The sequence below is a fragment of the Brachyistius frenatus genome, unplaced genomic scaffold (genome assembly GCF_029030835.1).
Source record: "Brachyistius frenatus isolate BFR_SWC_R1_liver_20210118 unplaced genomic scaffold, ASM2903083v1 Contig_368, whole genome shotgun sequence".
Taxonomy (NCBI): Eukaryota; Metazoa; Chordata; class Actinopteri; family Embiotocidae; genus Brachyistius; species Brachyistius frenatus.
The window spans coordinates 109,912-131,333 of record NW_027210967.1 but is presented as its reverse complement, the minus strand read 5'-3'; the positions used below and the strand labels follow the sequence as shown (position 1 = coordinate 131,333).

At 44.8% G+C, this 21,422-nt stretch overlaps 1 protein-coding gene across 3 annotated transcripts; it reads right to left on the bottom strand.

Annotated features, from left to right (window-relative positions):
* Positions 1-1,831: 1,831 nt before the first annotated feature.
* LOC138636324 (coiled-coil domain-containing protein 9B) lies at positions 1,832-18,442 on the bottom strand. Of its 3 annotated transcripts, XM_069724281.1 has the most exons (15): positions 18,355-18,442; positions 17,249-17,395; positions 13,462-13,569; positions 13,242-13,346; positions 12,993-13,145; positions 12,382-12,534; positions 10,002-10,064; positions 8,108-8,289; positions 6,873-6,922; positions 6,745-6,795; positions 6,572-6,668; positions 5,525-5,558; positions 4,832-5,420; positions 4,665-4,747; positions 1,832-4,303 (listed from the first exon to the last, which is right to left on the bottom strand). In XM_069724281.1, exons 3-15 carry the CDS (start codon positions 13,555-13,557, stop codon positions 4,277-4,279), a joined length of 1,683 nt encoding a protein of 560 aa, XP_069580382.1. In that variant the 5' UTR covers positions 13,558-13,569; positions 17,249-17,395; positions 18,355-18,442; the 3' UTR covers positions 1,832-4,276. The 3 variants fall into 3 exon arrangements, with proteins under 3 accessions (XP_069580382.1, XP_069580379.1, XP_069580380.1); XM_069724278.1 differs by lacking the exons at positions 17,249-17,395; positions 18,355-18,442 and adding an exon at positions 16,358-16,555; XM_069724279.1 differs by lacking the exons at positions 17,249-17,395; positions 18,355-18,442 and adding an exon at positions 15,493-16,328.
* Between the last annotated feature and the right edge of the window lie 2,980 nt (positions 18,443-21,422).

Sequence of the window (21,422 nt, the reverse complement as noted above, 5' to 3'; positions counted from 1 at the left end):
ACACACAAATAATATCTTTGTTTATACTGGCGGGCTTTGGACTGGATTTATTAGATGATTCTCAGATAAATATGGCAGACAGCACATAGTCCTTGATCTTTGATCAGGGCAGCTGCTGGTTGTTAAATATTGAACCAGGACAGTGCCGATGGGAGGGCGGGGGGTGACGCACGTGCTCAGTGGGGACTGCCAACCTGTCAGCTTATGTCGGGGTCGCGGGATCGTGGGGTCGCGGGGTCAAACCGCTCTTCGCCTTAACCTACATCCACCAACTGTAATGAAACACCTCGAGAGGCTCCGACTGTTCCCTCGCTGTGCTTAAACCGTGGCTAATTGAAGGCATCACAAACCCAGGCAGCAAACCAAACTAGCACTTTATATGTGACCTTTAAGCAATATAATAATAATAATAATAATAATGACGTACTTTTTTTGCATACTTGCAGAGAGTTAGACAAGATGACTGAGCGCTCTTTTAATCTGTTGGCTTAGACTAGCGAAAAGACATCAAAACATCAAACTCGTCTCCTCAGCATTTCGAAAACAGTATATCTCGTTTGCTTGATTTTCACAAAAGATGGCTGATTTTATGGAGGGTTCTTGAACCTAGCAGAGACTGCAGAAAGTCACTAAGCCGATCAGAACATAGTGTATCTGATGAGCCCCATAAACCCAAGTGTGAATTGTTTTTACAGTTCAACTTTTGTACAGATTAAAAGATACGATATAATGAGGTCATTAGTGAGTTTTAAAAGGTGCTTGTTGTCAGATGGTCTTTTATTTTGTGGACAAAGTGAGGCTGTGGTCAGTTAACAGGCTGCTGGCTGAAGCCGTACATTTTCTGGACACATAGAAAAGTGGTATTAATCTTTGTGCAGCTGTTTCTTTCACTCCAGCAGCTCCCAGCATCAACACAGCCCGGTTTCACAGTATTTCACAACATGGATTTGAGGCGGTTACTTCCAGAGAAAACTTTTTCTCAAAACCAAAAATTTCAAAACCAGCACCAAAACAAAGGGCGACTGTAGATCACACAGAAACAGGGTTGTGTGTGATCTACAGGTTCCAACAACACCTTTCCTTAAAGCTGATTTCATCGAACATTGAGCTCTTTTTTTGGGATTTTTCATCAGGAAAGCATGTTTCTGAAGCTTCTCTCCACTGCAGAGTGCAGCTGACATAATCCTCCACTGCACTTCAATCCTCTAACACAGCCTACAGGACTCATTTCCATAATATCAACACCCCCACTGTAGTGCACTATTGTGTCAAACCCTTCAAACTATTAGTGAGCTTAGCACCACAGTGAACGGGGAGTGTTATCGACGCCGAACAATCTCCTTTGCAGAGACTCCAGGTTTTGTGTTGAACGTATGATTGAAGAGAGCGTTTTAAACAGACCGAGGCTGCCGTACAGAGCGGCTGTAATACAGAGCAGGTCACAAGCCCAACAGCCTCCGTGGCAGATGGCTGCTATGGAGATAGCACTGGGAGGAGATAATTAAAATAGTAGCACCTATGGGAGGTCCCACCTGTGGAGCTGTTTCCAGTGTAAGAGCCCTGCAGAGAGCTCATCTGAAATTAATCAAAGCCAAGATGAAGGCGGATTCTGTGGACCGCGGTCGGACTTCATGGATGGTTGATGCTCCACACTGGCCCTGTTTCTCTCTCAGACTCACTACTGGGGCTGGTTGTTGGTTTTTTTCCTGAAAAGATAAAAATTCTCCAAAAGAATGAATTCATACACATCTGCTACGTCACTGCAGGTGCAACGTTAAGCGAAGGGTAAAGAGAGAGTGACGGTGCAACAAAACCATGCAAGTCATCAGAGTTTGAAATACAGAAACACTTTATTGACGTTCTGTACGCCTCCTTCAAAATCGCTCTACAGTAAATGAAGCTATGTCGCACACAGATTCAAACGAGCGTGAGCACTCCGAACAGCAGAAAAGCTGGCATCACACCTTGAAACATACTCTCACACACTCACTCACACTCACTCACTCACACACCTGCACACACGAGTATTTCTTCCTTTTGAGTGGATGTCAGAACATGGAGGACAGCCAGGTGGACCGAGATCATCACAAGCACCTCTTAAATCTGTCATTTCAGGGAGGTGACGATGCCGATGTCGGAAAGACTTAACAAACGAGTACTACACTAGGACATATAACACACAACTGCTCTATGATTGTAGGTCCTACATTTCATTTCACTATATTAAATCCCACAGGGAGTTTGAAACATTTCACAGGTAACCTGTTTTTTTTCCCCAAACAGATGTGTCCTTTACAAGTAATTTACCATCCAATTATGATACAGAATAAGGCCCCCACTCGTTTTACTTCCATTTTTCAGGGATAGACTGGCTTCAAACGTTGTGACCTGCTTCTTGGTTTTGTCAGTGTGCTTCCACTTTGAATCCTGATCATTTGTATTTCGTGTAACCACAGTTGCAGCTGACATGGACCTGCAGCTCAGAGCAGGTCCGCTATGTTTTCTACTCACGGTTACGTAACTGTTTAACTATACTGACAACAGCCTCTTTGAGGACAGAGTTCTTGTAAGGCAACTTATTATAGTTGTCACTTGATACCAAAAATAAAATAACAGGCTGGAAATAAATAAAAACAAAAGCATACATATACATTGATTTTAAACAATTTCAGATTTGCAAATTCCTTCTAGGTAACATTCTGCTGTCCGAATGGAGAGGTAAATAAATAAAATAAATGACGTAACAGTTATCATACAAACCATGAAATTAAGGTACAACTTCAACATTTGAAGAAGCCAATATGCAAGGCACAACAACTGGCTAAGTTCTTAATTAAAGGAAGCTTTTTTTTTGTTTAAATATGACTTGTCTTTTGTGATTAGAGGACAGACCCAACGACAAAACACCAAAAAGGGATTTACAGCTGAATTCCAGTGTTTCGACAGCAAATTAAAAGCTGAATCTTCATGAATCGGATGACGTGTTTTCAACATTCACGTCCGTCCGTCCGTCCCCACAGGAGCCAAAAGCCTCAACGGAGAGAAGGGCTGTTCCCTCCTTCTGTATCGGCCCTCTTATCGCTGCTCATTTCAAAACAGCACGAGCCAAATATTAACTGAAATAATACTCCAGTTGTTCTGATTTGTTTTTGATTTACAACCTCGACTTAGAGGCTATAAACTGAACATAATAAGAGTCTGAGGAAGACCAGGTGATTGGGATTCAGCTGTAAAACTGTGCTTTAGGGAACACAACAGCAGTGTGTTAAGAATTTAGTTGTGGAGAGTCACTGATCATCCGTTTAAACAGACACATATTTTTACGCCAGCAGTATTTTTTGCTATTCGCTGACTGTTTGGCTCCATCATGCAACTTAATAGCACTTGTTCAGTAGATCCCCTCCGCCCGGTAAACACCACACACACCCCAGCTTGTAAGGTAGGCTTGATGACGTCACTGTGACATCATCAGGGTTATTTTTGACAGACTTGACGAAGCTCCTTTAGTAGGCGACGGAGCACGAAGAGTAAACTGAGCTTCGTCTGTAAAATCAGTGCAGTTCCTCCGTTTACATTTCCTGACTAACAGAAATGTTTAATATCAGCAGTAAGGTTGATTTTTTTTTGTTGAAACTTTGGAAACTGTCTTGGTCACTGGCCGAAGACAACAAGTTCCACATGTGCGCTTTAACAAATGTATTGTTTTCATATTTGTGAAAGGCCATTGACTGATGCTAGAAGCAGTTGATAAATAATGTCGACTTGCACAGTTTTGAGTGTAGAAATACAGACTGTACTGTAGGTCTGCTGTGTCATCATATAATACAGACTTATTCAAAATACCTCCAAGGCAGAATCAGGCACTAGATAATTTGACTGTGGCTTGGTTCATTGTCAAGGGCGAGCTAAGTTACGCTGATTAGCTGGCCTCCTGATATGTACCTTCAATTTTTCATACAAATGTAAACATTCAATGATATTGCACTCAAGCAGCATACTAACATACTGAAGAATGTGTCCGTACGCAGACTTTTATACTCATAAAGTGCTTGGATGTAAAAGTACTTCGACGGGGAAATGTTCAGGAACACTTCTCATCCTTCTTGTGTCAAATTTTTTAGATACAACTTTAGCGAGTGGGACACGCCGCTGCAAAAAGAAACCGTGGTTTTGCTTGTGAGCCACAAACGGAGTACCTCAGAACGAGCTACCTGAAGCAGGAAATGCATCCAAATGCCGTGTTTTGGTTTTAGTATTTACATCCCAAAGGCTTCAATCAAACAATCTTCCCATGCTCTCGTGCCTGCGGAAAAAAAAAAAAAAAAGAACAACATGCACAAAAATTAATCGTTAAAACTGCTATAACACACAATTTATGCATGTCATGCCCACAACTTCTCTATATGAATGACTGAAGTAGGCGGTCATATAATATCTATTCCACTGGTGGATGAGATGAAGAGGCATCCTGTTTCGCCTGCACACCATCAGGTCTCAGTGGGGGTGAATATACTTGAATCGAAATTGGATAATAGAAAGCGGCGGCGCAGATATGCTGCATCTCTCTTCATCCATTTAACTCCTCAACCATTTGCACTTCCCTCCATCAGTCTATTTACACATCTATTGATTCTCTAATCCCTCTTCCTCCCCCTCACACTGACCTTGTCACTGCTGGTGGAGTGTGTTGGGTGTGTTTCTCCTGACTCCAGGCTCAGGACAGACAGACCCGAGTCTATTAGTTCCTCTGTGGAAGAAACCCAGAATGAGCTGACTGACCTGCCATCCACATGCAGTCAGAAGAGTCAGGATCACCGAAGCGGCTGCATACCTGTGTTTGTGTTGCTGATGTTACACTTGGCCAGCTCTACAGGCTGGACGGAGCTCTCCTCTAGAGAGGCGCAGGCTTTTTCAGCAGGGGGGGAGCAGGGAGCTGTGGGGGGGTTGCTGTCTTTTTCAGTGCATTCGGTTTCAGGAGGAGCACACGGACAACCTCCTTCATCCTGAGGACTACCATCCCCCTGCTTGGCGCTTTCAAGAGGCTGCTGCGGTGCCTGCACTTCATGCTTGCTCTTCTTAGGCGAGGATGCCTTCAAAGAGATCAAGCATCCGGTTTCTGAAGCGGCAGAGTCTTGAGAGCTCGTGGTTTGCCTCGCATGAGCCCCCCGGACGAGTTCCTCGGAGAAGCGCACTTTCTTCTCCGAACCCCGAGGGGACGAGGCCTCTGCTTTCCCCTGAGCGGGGGTGTCCTCTCTCGAGCTCGCCGCTGACACCGGGGCCGCCGATCGGCTCACGTCCTCGGGCGTACTCGGCGAGTCCGGGCTGGGAGACATCTTGGTTTTAGTTTCCTGACCCTCCACATCACCGTCTGTGAGGGCGTCAAGTTCCTCGAGGAATTCTTCCAGTGTCGTGTCAGAAATCTAAGAGATGAGATCAGAACATCAAACACGCCTCTCGGCTTATTTGGAGACCTTTTATTTTAGTCTGTGCGATCCATAATCACGTCACAGGTTTTACGTCTCACCTCGGGGTTTTCTTCATCATCATTCGCCTGCCATCTGAAAAATATAGACTTTTGTTTAGTGGGTTATTTTTTCGTAACCAAGAGAAATGAAGCCAAGATAAAGGATGAGAAATATAGATGTGGACTCTTTAGGTCTAGCAAGGTAAGTCTTGTAAATGACATTCATATAGAGCTTTTATTCAAAGTCCTTCACGATTTGCTTCCCAATCAGCTGACCTGTGACTCGAGGAGGTTGAAGCCTTCAAACGAAGCATGCGAGCTCGTGGCTCCAACATGCGGACGCTGTGTGCACCGTACGCTCGGTTGTTCAAGTGGTTGTGAGAGGACCGCTGCTAGGCAACAGCAACACGGACAACGTCAAGAGGCTCAAAAAGGCTCAACAACTTTAGCACGTTATCGTAATGTAGGGAAGATCAACCTTTTTTAACTCTACACGACTAAAATCACAATAATGAAACGTCCATTTCCCCCGTTTCTGATAACATCGGTCATAACTTGGGAACTCTTGAGCTTTTGGAGGTCAGAGGTCGTGAATATCCTAAAACATGGACTCTACTCGTGAACACAGTAAACACAACCCCATCTGAAGGCAGCAATAATCTGGCACATAACACGTCCCTTCCAGGTCTGTGGTCTCATGGCTTTTTGGAGATTATGAGCAATGCTTGTCGTAACAGCCGACCCAGAGAGCCTCCTCACCACCAACCAGCACACAACAGAGGAGAAGCTGCAGGAGGAGAAACTGAATGCAGTGAAAATGAGGCCTTCTGGGTTATTTAATCAGCTGCTACGACTTCTAAATCAAGTCTCATGACATCGAGAATTTGTAATTAGGGCACAGTGAAGGAACACAACAGGCCTTCCCACATCCGTTTGAAGTATTTTGCAACAGCTGACTGAGCTGAATCAATTTCGGATGCTGTGTGTGTGTGTGTGTGTGTGTGTGTGTGTGTGTGTGTGTGTGTGTGTGTGTGTGTGTGTGTGTGTGTGTGTGTGTGTGTGTGTGTGTGTGTGTGTGTGTGTGTGTGTGTGTGTGTTGTTACTGACCTCCTGGCCCTCCCAGTCAGGCGATCTTTGCCTTTTGCTTTACTGCTCATCACCAGCACGCTTTTAGCTCCCTTGTCTTTGCTGCGTTTGTCCTGACCTAAGACAGAAACCCCCCGACAGTTACAGACTACGTTTATCTCATTTACTGAATTGCTAAATATCAGGTCGGATACCTCTCGAGTCGCCGCCTGCCTTGGTTTGTCCTCTTCTCGCATTTCTTCCACCTGGAACAATGACACCGATCTTTTTTTTATCACCATGTGTGGATGTGAAAGGTGTTTATTCTGTGTCAGAGTCTCACCTCTGCTGGAAGGAGCCCAGTCTCGGTCAGGGAGGGATTTGTCTGAAAACCTGGAGGCAGAAGTTCGGTTTAGACGGGAACAAAAACACAATACGAGCAGTGTCTTTATCATTCCTCACCTCCGGCCCATCTGCATTCCATCAGTGTTGTTACTGAACATCTATTTTGGGCCTAGAATCGGAGAGTTTGCAGAACCAATGAGAGCGTCTCCTCCGCGAGTCACACCCCTACGGCTAACATCCACCCGAACCGTCTAAATTGTTGAATCAGAAACACATTTCCAGGCCTGTTCTTCCTCGAGGGCCGTGTTGAAGCTTCTCCAAATAAGGCAAAGCATTCCCTCTCTTATCCCGGGCTAAAAATACCTGCTCCTCCCTCGTCTCTTTACATTTTGATGCTTCCTTAAACAGCACATTCATTTATTCTGCAACCTGTGTTTAACAGCTCGGTTTGTTTGAAATCTAACAAAACACTTCAGATCAACGGGCTGTATTTTTACCCTGCAGTCAGTTCGGGGTGCGATCGTGTGATTTCACCAAGCGATCTGAAAGCAGGTGTTCAACATGCGGCTCGTAGGCTCGTTTCAAAATCAGAGAAAGCTGTGATCAAAGTGAGTCTTTAAAACGGAGGACTTCTGGTAACGTACCGTCACGTTCTTTTCCCTCAATGATAGTTTGTCTGAAAAGTAATTACTTGGCGATGCTATAATTGTGCAACATCCTGTGACTTGATGAGGTTTAGTCTTGTGATCATGTGGTAGGACATTCAGTTCAGAGATAGCTCATCTAAGAGGAAGGCAGTTCTTCAAGTTCAGTTTTCTCCTCATCATCTGCAACTAAAAGTGAATTAGGCTTTTCACTGATGTACGAAATTTGAGCCGGAAAAATTAGCAAAACTTTATTCTTCATTTAAAAATAACTGTCAGCGAGCTGAACAGCTTATGAAGCTGGTAATGCAATACGCCACATTAAAATAAATGCATATATTTCTGCTCAGAGTAAGGTGAGAAGACTGATACCAGTGTATGTCTATTTTTTTAAATGAGGTTATTTAAAGGTCAGAGGGAAATAAATACATATAATAACAACTGATGCTCAGCCAACGGGAAAATTAACATTTGGATTAGTCATCAGTCAGTCAACATTTCAGGAGTTTTTTTTAGTTTGAAATAATGAAAAACGGGAGCCGATGAAGTATAAAACCTGGAGGAGCCGCCGTGAGACGAAGAGTCTTACATGTTCTCGGTTTTGTCCACGTCCCACGCCCGTCTCCACTGGCCCTTGGCGTTTTTATGCCGCGCCACTCTCTCCCTGTCAATCTGCTCGCGCTCTTTCTTCCACCGCAGATACTCCTCCTGCTCCTCTCTTGAAGTGGGGATGTTGAGGTCCGTGATGGCCTGCGGGTTCTCCGGCTCGGGCTGCGCGAGACACAAAAAACACTTCAGTGTATTCGGACGCATTAAAAACAAGCGGCGGCTCTTAATGGAGCGCCGGCAATGAAACGTGACTCAACGGTGTCACATTTTAATGCATCTGAAGCTGCACGGTGATCGGTAGAGGGGGAAAGTTCACACTGAGCATGGGTGGCCATAAACAAGAACGGCTTCTCGTATACAAACAACTCATCTAACAGTAACAGGGACATTTAGAGATCGGTGGCATTCAGAATATATTTCTAGTCTGCATCCTACATTACTGTAAATACTAATGACTAATATTGAACTCCAGGAAAAGGGAATTGTACGGTAATTGCGATTATGCTTCCTTCCTCCAATCCCCTCTCTTAGCCTGTTTATTGATCAGTGATGAGAGCAGAGAGGACAGCCTGTTCATACTAAAGGGAGATCTGATACAGGCTCTTTAACACATCGAAAGCAGCAGAGACTGTGTGCTCCTGTTACAAAGCCTCATAAAACAAAAGGCCACAAACAGCGTTGTTTTCTGAGGGGGATTACATAAAAGAGCGGTTTCTGACAGAAAAGTGCTCGTCAGCTTGACAGCAAGAGGCAGAGAGGGGAAAAAAAAAAAAAATGTGATTACAAAGCAACTCGCAAGAAAATCGAAATGCTCGTCTGCATGTTAAATCACACAGCAACAGAACAACAACAACAAAAAGTAAAAGAAAGAGACACAACAGTGCCGGGAAGAAACTATGATTGGTCATGTTTTCCCCTCAGGTGTGGACCAATCACAGGGAAGTAAACATGTTGCCTTCTTACAGTTATCGGAGGTCTGTTTTTCCTCTCCTCCCTCCCCTCCCTCCCCTCCCTTTCCTCCCTCTCCCTCCCCCCCCCCGCCCTCAGAGGACGACTGCACAGGAAGCAGCTTCTCGCATGTCCCAACAGGTCATCTGCTGCTGCCGCAAATTGGAGCTTTTCAATTTCTCCCATGTGTGGGGCCTCGCAGGGAGGATGGGGGAGGAGGGGAGAGAGGAGGAGGGGGGGGGGGTGAGTTCAAGCTCTTATTCTGGACGGCTGAAGCTCCAGAAGCTGCAGCTGTTAACAGTGAACAACGCCGAGGGCCTTCTGACTTTCATCCACTACGCAACAGTTCAAAAAACAAAACCTCTGCACGGTGTTTCCTTGCGCACTCGCAGCAGAGCCGGCGAGGTACAGAGAGAGGCATGAGCAGCGTCACTTGTCACGAGGCGGGTTGGCCGGGCCTTTGAAGCCCGTCCTGCCGGCCTCTCCGCGTCAGCCTGGTCTGCAGCTCTGAGCCTCTCCGGCGCCGTTAACACGCCAGCCAGCAGGAGGCCGATAAGGACGAGCACTTGAACAGAGGAGTGTGCACGGCAACGTGTCGCGCCCGTCTGCGAGTGTTTGTGATGACGGCGCAGCGCGTGTTTGCGTTTCTGCGTGCTCACGTGGTGTCGCTGTCACACGGAAACCTGCTCTTTCAAGAAAGTGAAGAAATTTCCCCTCGGGGATTAATAAAGTGTATAAAATCAACAACAAAAAAACAATCAAAAAATCTTTCAGATTCTGTGAATGAAGTGGTCTTAATGAGCTGAAACTGTACTCGTCTGATTTTTCTCACTGAGTGGGCGGGTTTTTTTTTTTACAGATAGATAAATTACCCATAATTAAATCATTTCTGTGTGTCTGCCATGGCAACCGAGGTATTGTTTCACCTGGCTTTGTTCTGACAGCCTTTGGTGCTCCTCAGTGTGTTTCTGCCCTGGTTTAACTTCATCCTGTCAGAGAGGGGAGACAAAAAGATAAAAAGATGAACATAACAACAACTAGAATGACACAGCAACTTGTCGCCAGCCAATTAAACGTGCTCATAAAGAGTTTCATTACTGCTGCTATAAACAGTAAAATAAATTTAAGCACAGGCATCCATTTGGTAGAAGATAAAGAGGCCAACACTGCCTCCCAGTGGTTTAAAAGTGAAACAGCATCTCTTGTCACTAATACCTCTGATAATTATCCACTTTGTAAAGCGGTTACAAGAACAGACTTCAGTTTACAGGTAACTCAACAAGGAAACTACCTGGTGGTTTGGAAAATCAGACCATCTCATTAAAAGGTGAAGAATTGTGTGATTTTTGTTTTGTTTTTTGCTCCGGTGTATTTGTGATGGCAAAGATGTGCTCAGCTGAACACAGCGGATGAGTCATGATGCCATTAACAGCAACACTTGAAGAGCCGAAGAGGAAAAAGACCACAAACGCCGGACAGAGCTGGTAGAGCACCAACACCTACACCCACGAAGTCAGTCACACACCCACACCGACATCGAGTCCAGCCCGAACAGACGCTCAAGACCTCCGACCACCTTCCCTTTTCTCTCCTCTTCCCTCCTCACACTCCTTCCTCCTTCCTCCCTCTCCGACTCTCTGCTGGCACCTCGCCAGCCGCGTCTCCTCGGCAGCATAATGAGCCTTTTCAGGGCGAGAAGGCAGTTGAATGTTAATTAGATCAAATCGGCCCTTTCAGGATGGTGGGAAGAGGGAAACAATCGTGCCAGAGGAGTGTAGACCACTTTAAGTTTCAGAGAAGAGAAATGGAGGCTGGAAACAGACGGTGGGTTGCCAGGAGGACACCCCCTCTCCCCCCCACCCCCTCCCACTACTCCTCCTTTGTTGCTCCCACTAGATTTCCTTACTCTTGTCTTTCTCTGTCAGGAGTGTGAACAGACAGTCTTGTCATGAGGCATTACAATCTGGCTGGGATGCTGCCCGATAACCCCCCCCCCCACCACCACCACCACCACCACCACCCACCGACGGTCATTATTCACTTCCACACACACAGCAAAATATTTCAGAGGCAGGGCAAAGCCGTAGCGATGTGCAGTTTATCATGGATCCTCTTTACACAAACATTTTTCCAACACTTGCCAGATATATCTGTGACATTTTCTCCACCATTTTGCGGCGTTCTCCCCGCTGCTCTCATGCAGCACCGTTAAATGACACCGGTTATGTAAACAGCGACTATGTGGAAACCGGGTCTGTGGGATTCACAGATGACTGGTGCACTGGGGAGCTGGCTGCCGTTCAAGTGCTGATTCAGTCCACATGATAAATAAAGGGAGGAGAGATCTAACGGGCCAGAAATAAAGGCAACAGAACAGCGTGTTCAGCCCGTCGATTCAGAGCACGTCACCTCAAATGGCAGAAATACAGTAAAGACATATTTAGACTGCTGCTGCCTGTGTTTTAGTATCCAGAGAGTGTCTGTGTTTACAGTGGTGCAGATAAGCTGCATCACTTTATTAATTGAGCAGTGAGTGTCTCTGTGTGTGTGTGTGTGTGTGTGTGTGTGTGTGTGTGTGTGTGTGTGTGTGTGTGTGTGTGTGTGTGTGTGTGTGTGTGTGTGTGTGTGTGTGTGTGTGTGTGTGTGTGTGTGTGTGTGTGTGTGTGTGTGTGTGTGTGTGTGTGTGCATCAGGCTTCATATTGAGGCGGAGCAGCTGTTCCAGAGTTTCTGAATACCCGGAGGGCCTAAGGTCAGTGACAGTGTGGCATTTCACCGCCCAGCCGGGGGTACTGCATGTGCACATGTGTCTCTGCCTGTCTGTGTTAAATATGGGATCTCAAGCAAACCACAGCGTGGAGTAAAGATCGTGATGTTAATATTCTGCCTAATTATATATGTAAAATACATTTTGTTGAGCTCTTACAGACTCCATTTTACACCCTGAGGGAGATCGATTATTCAAAATACAACTAGAGCTCCTCCAAGGGAGAAAACAAAGTAAAGAGCAATCAGACCACCTTTAGACAATAAACGTCATCTACTCGACCAACAGCTCTATTAGCACCCCCCTCCCCCCACCCCACCCACACCCCTCATCCCTCATTCCTAATCCCACAGCAGTGAGTCACAGCCCTGGTCCACCTCCTGTCCACCAACCATTGTGCTCCATCTCTGGAGGGGAAGGGCCCGCCGACTTGTCTGACATCTATGTAAAACACATCAGCACCAGAGAGCAAACAAAGGAGGGGTGTGAGGTTCGAAGCAGACGGGAGGGTGCAGGCAGGGATTTTAAATCTGATTCTGACCGGTGCTGCTGCCGCGTCCCTCTTGGTCATGTGAGACGGCTGCTTCCCCCTCCCCACCGAGTCCACACGCCTCGCCTGTCCGTCATCGGCGGGGCTGCTGACGTCTGCGGGGCCGGGCCTCTTCTCGGGCCGCTCACTCACCACCCTCTTACCCTGGAAACAGTCACTCATATTAGTGTCATGAAGTGAGAAACGCTGCCTGTCGCTAATTAGTGATAATAATAATAACAATAATAATAAACTGTATTTGTAGAGCACCTTTCATACAAGAAATGCAGCTCGCAGTGCTTCGCAGCAAGAGAATTACATGCAGTGTTTCACATAAAAACAGAACATTTAAAAATAGAGAAAAGAGATGAGATTCATAAGAACAGATAAAATGCATAAAATTAAACACAAATACAGTTTATACAAAATTTGAATCAAACAAACTAACTCTGATTACTTTGATTTAGTATGTAAACAACAAAAGCTACATTCAGTGAACATTGGGTGACCTTAGATATTTACATGACATCACGACATATCCTTTCATTACAGTAAAACTACTTCAAAGGGTTTTTGCTTGCCGTGTATTTTTTCTTTTTCACTCGGTACCTCGGTGACGTTACCTTTTTGCCAGCCATGGTGACCGTCAGCTGCTTCCTGTGGCCTCGGCCGACCCCCTGCGGAGGGCCCTCCCCCCCGTCGGGCCCCGCCTCCTGCTGGCCTTTACCTGCCGGTGAACTGCTGCTGAACGCCTTCGTCACCACCACCCGACTGTCCTGCTCCGGACCGAAGAGAGGAAACGCTTTATGAAAACGCATCGGTTTCATTATATAACACAGCCGTCACGTCTTCCGCCAAATGTGGACACTCACGCTGGTGGACTTGCTGATTGTGATGGTGAGGTCATCAGCTTTTCCCTTTCGGCCCTGCGGCGCCATTCCTTCCTCTTCTGCCCTCTTCTTGTCCTCCTCCACCTCCTGGATGCAATAAAAAAAAAGAACAAACAGAAGCGAGAAGCCCCATCAAAGCCGAAAAGCTCAAATCTGGACGTCGCGACAGGAGTTTGTCCCACCTGCGAGCGCTCGTCCTCACCTTGTACCTCTTCATGAGCGCCTCGTTCTTCCTGCGGAGAGCCTCGATCTTCCTGTCCAGTTCCACGTCCCTCTCGTTGTCCCTCTTGGGCATCATGTCACTGGAGGTCTGGGAGGAGACACGTCGGGTCGTTGGTCACAGCAGCTCCAAGAAGTACATTCGTATTTCACCAAGTCCACTGAGAGTCCTTTTATTTTGACAGCTTTATATTTTGAGCTTCGGTCTGATAACTGTATAACAATGTGTTACTTTTTTTGCTTATAGAAATATATCTTATTTACTAAAAGCTATTGATCCAATAACTTGCTCAGAAAAATAAGGTTTTATCGACTAAAATCTATTTAAAGGTTTAAATGTCCAAACATAAGCAGCTGCACAGAACTTTCCCTTCATAGAATAGTATGAAAGTAATGTCAGCCGTACGTTTTGATAGAACAGCTCTACTTTGACTAAATATTTCTTCATATATTAATCATAAATGTAAAAGATAAAGGTCCACACACACTCTTCATCACCTGCTGGCAGACAGCGTGCAGCAGCAGAGAGGTTGTGTAGTTGAACATCTCAGCCAGACTCACTGATCCGTTATCTGACTGATGTTTGTATTGATAAATACTCCCGTCGGCTGCACTGAGTTTTGGGAAATACACTAATTTGTCAAAAGTTGAATGGGAAGTTCGTTAACCCAGAACACACATAAGTGTGTTTCATCACTGTGAAGTTGCCGGTCTGCAGACACGGTCCGGCACAAACTTTTGTTTTTTGTGATGTGGATCCAACAAAAAGCTTCATATCAAACACAGACGTGAGAGCGACTTCGATGTTCTCGTCCAAAACCTCCGCAAAGACTGCAAACGAGTATATTTACCACAATATATAAATATAACATGAGCTTGAAGACACCAGCATGTTTTAAAAGTAACAATTCTTTGGGGTTGATGACAAAAAATGATTTTTAAAATATGTGCCGAAACTTTTGCAAAGGTTGGATCAGAGTTATGAGGGTTTAAAAAAAAAATTTGCATCCCATATTTTCTTCATGAGTTTTCATTCAGACTCATCGAGCACTACTTGGATAATTAGCACGGTATGAGTGACATCTTCAGCTCGTCTTCCCCACTTTGAATCGGAGCGGACATCATCTGTTGTTGTTCACAGCTCGGGAGAAGTGACGAGAACGTCCGCCAAATGAAAAAAATAAAATCACAACTTCTGCTTGTTGCAAATGTGAAAAAAACAAAACAAATATAATTCATTTTGAAGTATCCCATCCTCCTCACTGTCTGAATTATTCTGAGGAGGAGGAGGAGGAAGAGGAGGAGGAGGGGGGGGTCAGACCTTCTTCACAGAGACAGGAAGTAGATGTGCCAAACTGAGTCAGTCATCCTCCACTGTTGCCCCGGTGAAAAAGTCAAGGTTGCTTCTGTAGCACAGAGATGAGTCACTGCAACCAGCACATGATCTGAGATCTGATGATCTGATGATCTGAGATCTGATGATCTGATGATCTGAGATCTGATGATCTGAGATCTGATGATCTGAGATCTGATGATCTGACGATCTGACGATCTGATGATCTGAGATCTGACGATCTGATGATCTGACGATCTGACGATCTGATGATCTGAGATCTGATGATCTGACGATCTGATGATCTGATGATCTGATGATCTGAGATCTGATGATCTGATCTGAGATCTGATGATCTGATGATGTGATGATCTGATGATCTGATGATCTGATGATCTGATGATCTGACGATCTGATGATGTGAGATCTGATGATCTGAGATCTGATGATCTGATGGGGACGGAGAGGAACTCTGTTGTGCTTTTATTCCGTCGCTGCTGCTGCTCCACCTGCCATGTATGTCCTCCTCAGACATCACACCATCCCGGAGATCAGACCAGCTCACTCTTTTTTTTCCTTTTTTTTTTTAGTAGAATAACAACAACTACGTACCCTGAATGCAACTGCGTCTCAAACCTGCAAAGTGACACAGCGAGCACGAGAAGAAAAGTTTGGACTCACTCAGAGAGGCGGCGGTGCTGGAAAAAGTGGTGACCTCACTGCTTCTAGTTGTCAGGGGATCCGAACACAACAGACCCGAGGACAGACCACCGAGGACAGACCACCGAGGACAGACCACCGAGGACAGGCGCAATGGAGAGGGCGCTCGGCCGACTCCGGAGCTCCGCGAGTCCAATGGCGCAGACTGAAGTGAACGCCACCAACAGAACCGGGGGAGAATCTGTGCGCGTGTGTGGGAGGTGGGTTGGGGGGGGGGGGGGGGGGGGGGGGGGGGGGGGGGGGGGGGGGGGGGGGGGGGGGGGGGGGGGGGGGGGGGGGGGGGGGGGGGGGGGGGGGGGGGGGGGGGGGGGGGGGGGGGGGGGGGGGGGGGGGGGGGGGGCAGCGAACCTCTGGGCTCCGGTTCTGTGACGGTGCAGCAGCGCAGCTAACATGCGCACACAATCAAAGAGCACACAGAGACGTTGTGGGTCTGCCAGCGGACGGCACCCATGCCCGGACAGGCGGGCAAGGGAGGGAGGGGGGGGGTAAGGGTCCTGCGGAGAGAAAGCTGCCAAACCCCCCCCCCTCCCCTCCAGGCTGTCCTGCCTCCTACAGCAGCTACAGACAGAGACAGGAGGGAAACGCTGCATGTAGCCACAGCTAAATCTGCGACAGAGAGAGAGGGAACCTGAACCTACCACCAGAGAGAGAGAGGGGGGGAACCTGAACCTACCACCAGAGAGAGAGAGGGGGGGAACCTGAACCTACCACCAGAGAGAGAGAGGGGGAACCTGAACCTACCACCAGAGAGAGAGGGGGGGGGAACCTGAACCTACCACCAGAGAGAGAGAGAGGGATGAGAGAGAGAGAGAGAGGAGGCACTCACGGGTCTGTCCATGTCAGCGGTGAGCGCTGGGCTGGGTCCAGGCGCGAGGCGGCGGCGGAGAGGGTGGAGAGGGTGGAGAGGGTGGAGAGGGCTGCCTGGAGCCGGCGATCATGCCTCGATCACAATGAGCCACGTTGGGCGAGCAGCCAAGACGTCTAACGAATGCACAGAGCTCCCCTGTTAACAGATTTCACAGCACCCACCCGCTTTCTCTCTCTCTCTCCCCTCCCTCCCTCATCTCCCCCCCCTCCCTCATCTATGCCCCCCCCCATATAAACCACTTGCTCTCTCTCTCCCCCCTCCCTCATCTCCCCCCCTCCCTCATCTCTCCCCCCCCTCCCTCATCTCCCCCCCCCCCCTATAACCCACTTGCTCTTTCCCCTCCTCATTTGCTCCTCTGCTCAAAAGCATGCCAGTTCCGGTCGACCTCCACAGATCCGCGCACTCTTTTCAAATTAGCCCAATATGATAAACAAACGTAGGTTTTTAAAAAAAATTTTATTATTATTGCTTCAAATTCTGGAGTGGCAAATTTATAATAGTTAATTAAAATAATTCCATAACTTTACTGTTTATTGATTTATTCTTTCTTTTTTCTCTACAGCCATAGATGCACACTAAAACACGCTGAATTAAAAACGGATCTAGTTTATTGATAAGGTTTATTTTTTTGTGTTAACGTCAGTTTACTGGGTCAAAAAAAGAAAAACCTGATTCAGTGGGTGCTGAAGTAACCCAGACTGAACCTGTGATTGTGTCAATTATTTGCTCTGCACGACAAGTTATTAATGTTAATATCCTAAAGATGTGACAGAGACGTTTTTTGACTTTGTTTTTTAATGAGAATAGTTGCGGCTCATTAATTCTGAAGTGTGCGGGATATAAACTTACATTATGTATTGTTGAAAAGCTTCCATCTTTGTGTCTAAACGTCCCAAATGAGATTCGTGTGCTGCTCAGTTCCCACCGTGGTTTCAACAGCTGCGTCTCCGACCAGCTCCAGACATGTACAGAGTACTAAAGAAGCTTCCTAAAGACCTGGGGGAGGAAGGAGGGCAGGAGGGGAGGGAGGAGGTGTCAGGGGAGACAGGATTTCCCACAATTCTGCATACACAGCATGCTGCCTCTACCCGAGTCTGGGAGCTAATAACATGCAGTGGAGTCAGAGCTCTGCAATTTCCACAACATGATGGAACAAACACCGTCTGAGCTACAACATTTTTTGCATACTGGAGCCCACATAGCTCTCATTCTACATGGATCAGTCCCACTAATGAGCAAAAGCTCTTTAGAAAAATGTTTCAGCTCACAAGTATTTGAGTTAATTAAGGATTGATGTAAGAAATGTTTTTAAATTAAGTTCAAATACCTGGAAATTATTCCACGAAATGGTGCAGTCAGTCGCTGAGTTTCGAGCTTGTTGATTAGGTTTATGAAGGAGGTCAGCGAGCTGCTATCAAGTGGAAGAGAGCAGGTTTATATTATGATCTAAGGATCATTAAACTGTGAATAGACCCAGAGAGGGTCTTAAAACGAAGACAAGTATAACACAAGGCCACAGTGCTGCCTTCATTCTCCACATGTCACTGGGGGAAGCTGCACTTAACAATCACCTGTTGGATGAACCAGGTTGGATTTATTTGGCCTCAAAGGATCAGTGAAACACACGTGGACCGTATTTACAGTCAACACATTTGCAGTTGTAAACATACAATTTCATCCTACTTAAAAGAGAAAAGAAAAAAGAAGACATTTCTCAAATTGCTCACAGTTAGTGAAAAGCTTCATTATCAATCTGTGTCTTAATTCACAATATTCAACAGAATATTCAGTCTCAAAATTTCTGTTTCAGATTATTGTCAAAATTGTCAGACATGTATTATTCTACCATGTTGCAGAACTAATGAAGATATAGAGAACCATGACAAGCCCCGAAGTAAATATAATTCATTTGTCTCCGTGACTAAGATAAGGTGTCAATAAAGAAGTGTACTCACCTCAACATTAGCTGGATTCGCCGCCATTAAGCCAACAGCGTCAGAGATCATCTGCAATGTCACATTATGTCCACCACGTGGCGCCAAATCCTTACATGAAGGAGTCCTGAGTCCTAAAACAAGGCGTCTCGTGGCCTACTTCAAGTTCCTGTTTAAAAAGAATAACAATAATAATATCTCATGAATATTACTAGAAAATAAGTAAGTGTATTAAATAAAGAATGTCTATATTTTAAATAAAAATCTACTGAAAAAATAGTAAATAAATGTAAAAATCAAACTGGTTGTGTATAATTAAATAGCATTATGTAATGCAAGAGTCTGTGAGCCACATTTTTTCTCTTTTTAGATGCGTTGAGTGCAGAGACATCGCTGAACATCTGGACAAATACGTCTGTGGGGATTCACTGAGAAAAGAGCAGAAAAATCATTGAGAAATTATTGAGGGTGACCCTTCATTTACAATGACATCGAGTCATTTACAGAGCAAAGAACAAATAAAAACAACGGCAGTGATCACAGCAATAACACAAGTTGACAGAGATGAGATTGGACCCCAGTTGAAGGAAGGTTAACCTGAAAGATTAATTAAAATCAACAAAAACATAAAATAAGAAAGTTATATGGGGTATACATCATCTGAAAGATTAATTTGAGATGCAGCTCAACACCGTGTGTCTAGTTTTTATAAACATCCGATCCCTGCTGTCTTTGTGGCAAAGAGTTAGCAGACGTACTTGTCTATCTGTGTGTGAGGCAAATGTCAAAATGTCATATGAATAAAATGTGCAGGAAATGCAGGTCCTTTACCATCCGCCAGGGGGCACACTGCTACTTCCCAAGCCAGGCCTTGATTTCAGCCCATCAAATTAAATCTCTTTTGGATTAGGTTAGGTTAGGTTAGGTTAGGTTAGGTTAGGTTAGGTTAGGTTAGGTTAGGTTAGGTAGTTACTTTATTAATCCCCGAAGGGACATTTTTTTCGCTACAGCAGCATACAGGAAGCAATAAGATAATAATAGAATAATAGAAAAGCAATAAAATAGCAGTAAAATAGCAGTAAAAAAATATAAAATGTAAAATATAAAATGCACAGTATATACAATATATACAGTACAGTATATATCTATATATATTATACACAAACAACCAAGAAACACAGTCAACAGTGTTTTCTTTCTTTTTTTTTATTTATAGGAAATTAGAATCTGGATTGAGACAAACAAAGCAACCATGGTGCATAGAGATCTGGGTATTTTCTGATAAATAATTACAAAAGCAAAAAGCTTCACCCACTGAGGATTGACTAGAAAGGACTTTTTGTTTGGAAAGCTTTTAAGCAATTGTGAGACTCATTCAGGCTTTATTTCCTCTCGTCTGGTTTCCACTTCAATCTGTTTATCTCAAACCCTGATGTATTTACAAATGTTTATCTTTAATTATTTTGTGGTGTGATTATTGTATCTGTATAATTTAAGACTGTTTGGAAAACAGTTATCTGATCCAAATTGATACGGTTTGACAGGATGTTTGTAGACGATGTAGGCGACCTACGCTTTGCACAGCGGCGAGGTCGTCACCACAAATATTCAAGTTTGCGGCCGTGCAGGTGGAACGGTCGCTCACACGTGCCTGTTTGCCAAACTTTATTGAGGTTGACGGCACACATCCTCATTTGTTTCTTTTGTGATCAACCGACAACATAATAAACATAATAAACAATGAGAAACATAATACATCCGCAGTTCAAACAAGGTGAGACATCATTTCGGCTCATTATAATTAGGATGTGTCCTACAAAACCAGTTCTCTCCTATTAGTCATGCTCTACCTCTTCATCTTTTTCCTGCCACACAAGTCACCTGCTGTGATCTAGTTTTTCGTGACACTTGTTCACTTAAGACCGTGAAAAGTTTGTCCAGATTTGAGATTTGTCTTTTTGTCTAACTATTGTAAACACCAAGAGTCTGAACTGGTAAACACTGGTTGTAAACAAAAGCACAAGCATATTTACTCATGTGCTTTATTCACATTTGTACTTTCTCAATTCATGCTTAACTCAACCATATTTTAGAGGCAAATATTATCAATATTTTGCAAATAAAAATCACATGATGAGCTTAAAAAAAAAAAAGGGTGCACATTGTTATGTTCAGACTAGCCAGCAGTGTTTAAAATGGGCTTCACCTCAACCAGCTATGTGCTTCAGAGTTAAGTCACATTCTTAAGTTTGGGCCAGTTGCACCCAGATGCCTCCGGAGTTACGCCCCTGCACAGGTCCACACCCAAATCTTAGCGGTCCTGCAAAGTCAAACTGTCACATTTCACAACACAAAGCTTTTGTGCAGCACTTAAATAAAACCACATTCTTCATCTCAACACGCCACTTTATAAATACACATCGAACACAACACATTACACACACATCGTTTTGGACTTCTGCAACAGGTTCGTACCGAGTACTGCTGCTAAATTGTGCTGATTACCAGGAGTGTGATGTTCACATTTATAAGATTGTTTCATTGTTTTTTTTTCTCAGGAAAAACTTTGTGCTGCACTTGTTAAAAAGAAAAGATGTCCAACAGTAAGTGTCTTTCATCAGGATGTTGTTCAGTAATGCTCTTCTGGTTTTCTGTGGAGAATACTGAGCTTCAGTTTTCACTTTACTTCAGTCTATTCACATGCACACGTTTCTCTGTTTACCTTCAGTGGATGATTTAATTTTTCATGTTATTTTATTTTAAAAGATTTGCAACTGTTTGTAGCATTCTGGTTCCCAATAAATGAAACACTTCACTAAACAACTGTTTATTCAGATCATTTAAATATTTTGACATTAACATTGCTTTTCCTGTGTTGATGACAAATGCTTTAATTTTAGGTGTAGTTTTATTTCTGAAAGGCAGAACTTGTCACATGTAGTGTTATGTGTAATTTCCCCTAATTAATAACTTTCTCTTTTGTTTTCCCAATTATAGCAAACCAGGTGAGTCATTTTGTTTTCTTGCTGTTCTTTACACCGGTGACTAACGACATGAAAACATGTAACTGAAGCCGTTTCCCTCTTTTA

Bases quoted from the DNA above. Each gene is read 5' to 3' on its own strand.
- LOC138636324 (XM_069724278.1), bottom strand. The intron at 10,065-12,381 runs GTCAGAATCAGA...CCTCTCTGACAG, and splicing joins GGGACGCGGCAGCAGCACCG to GATGAAGTTAAACCAGGGCA. The intron at 8,290-10,001 runs GTGAAACAATAC...TGTCTCGCGCAG, and splicing joins GGCTGTCAGAACAAAGCCAG to CCCGAGCCGGAGAACCCGCA.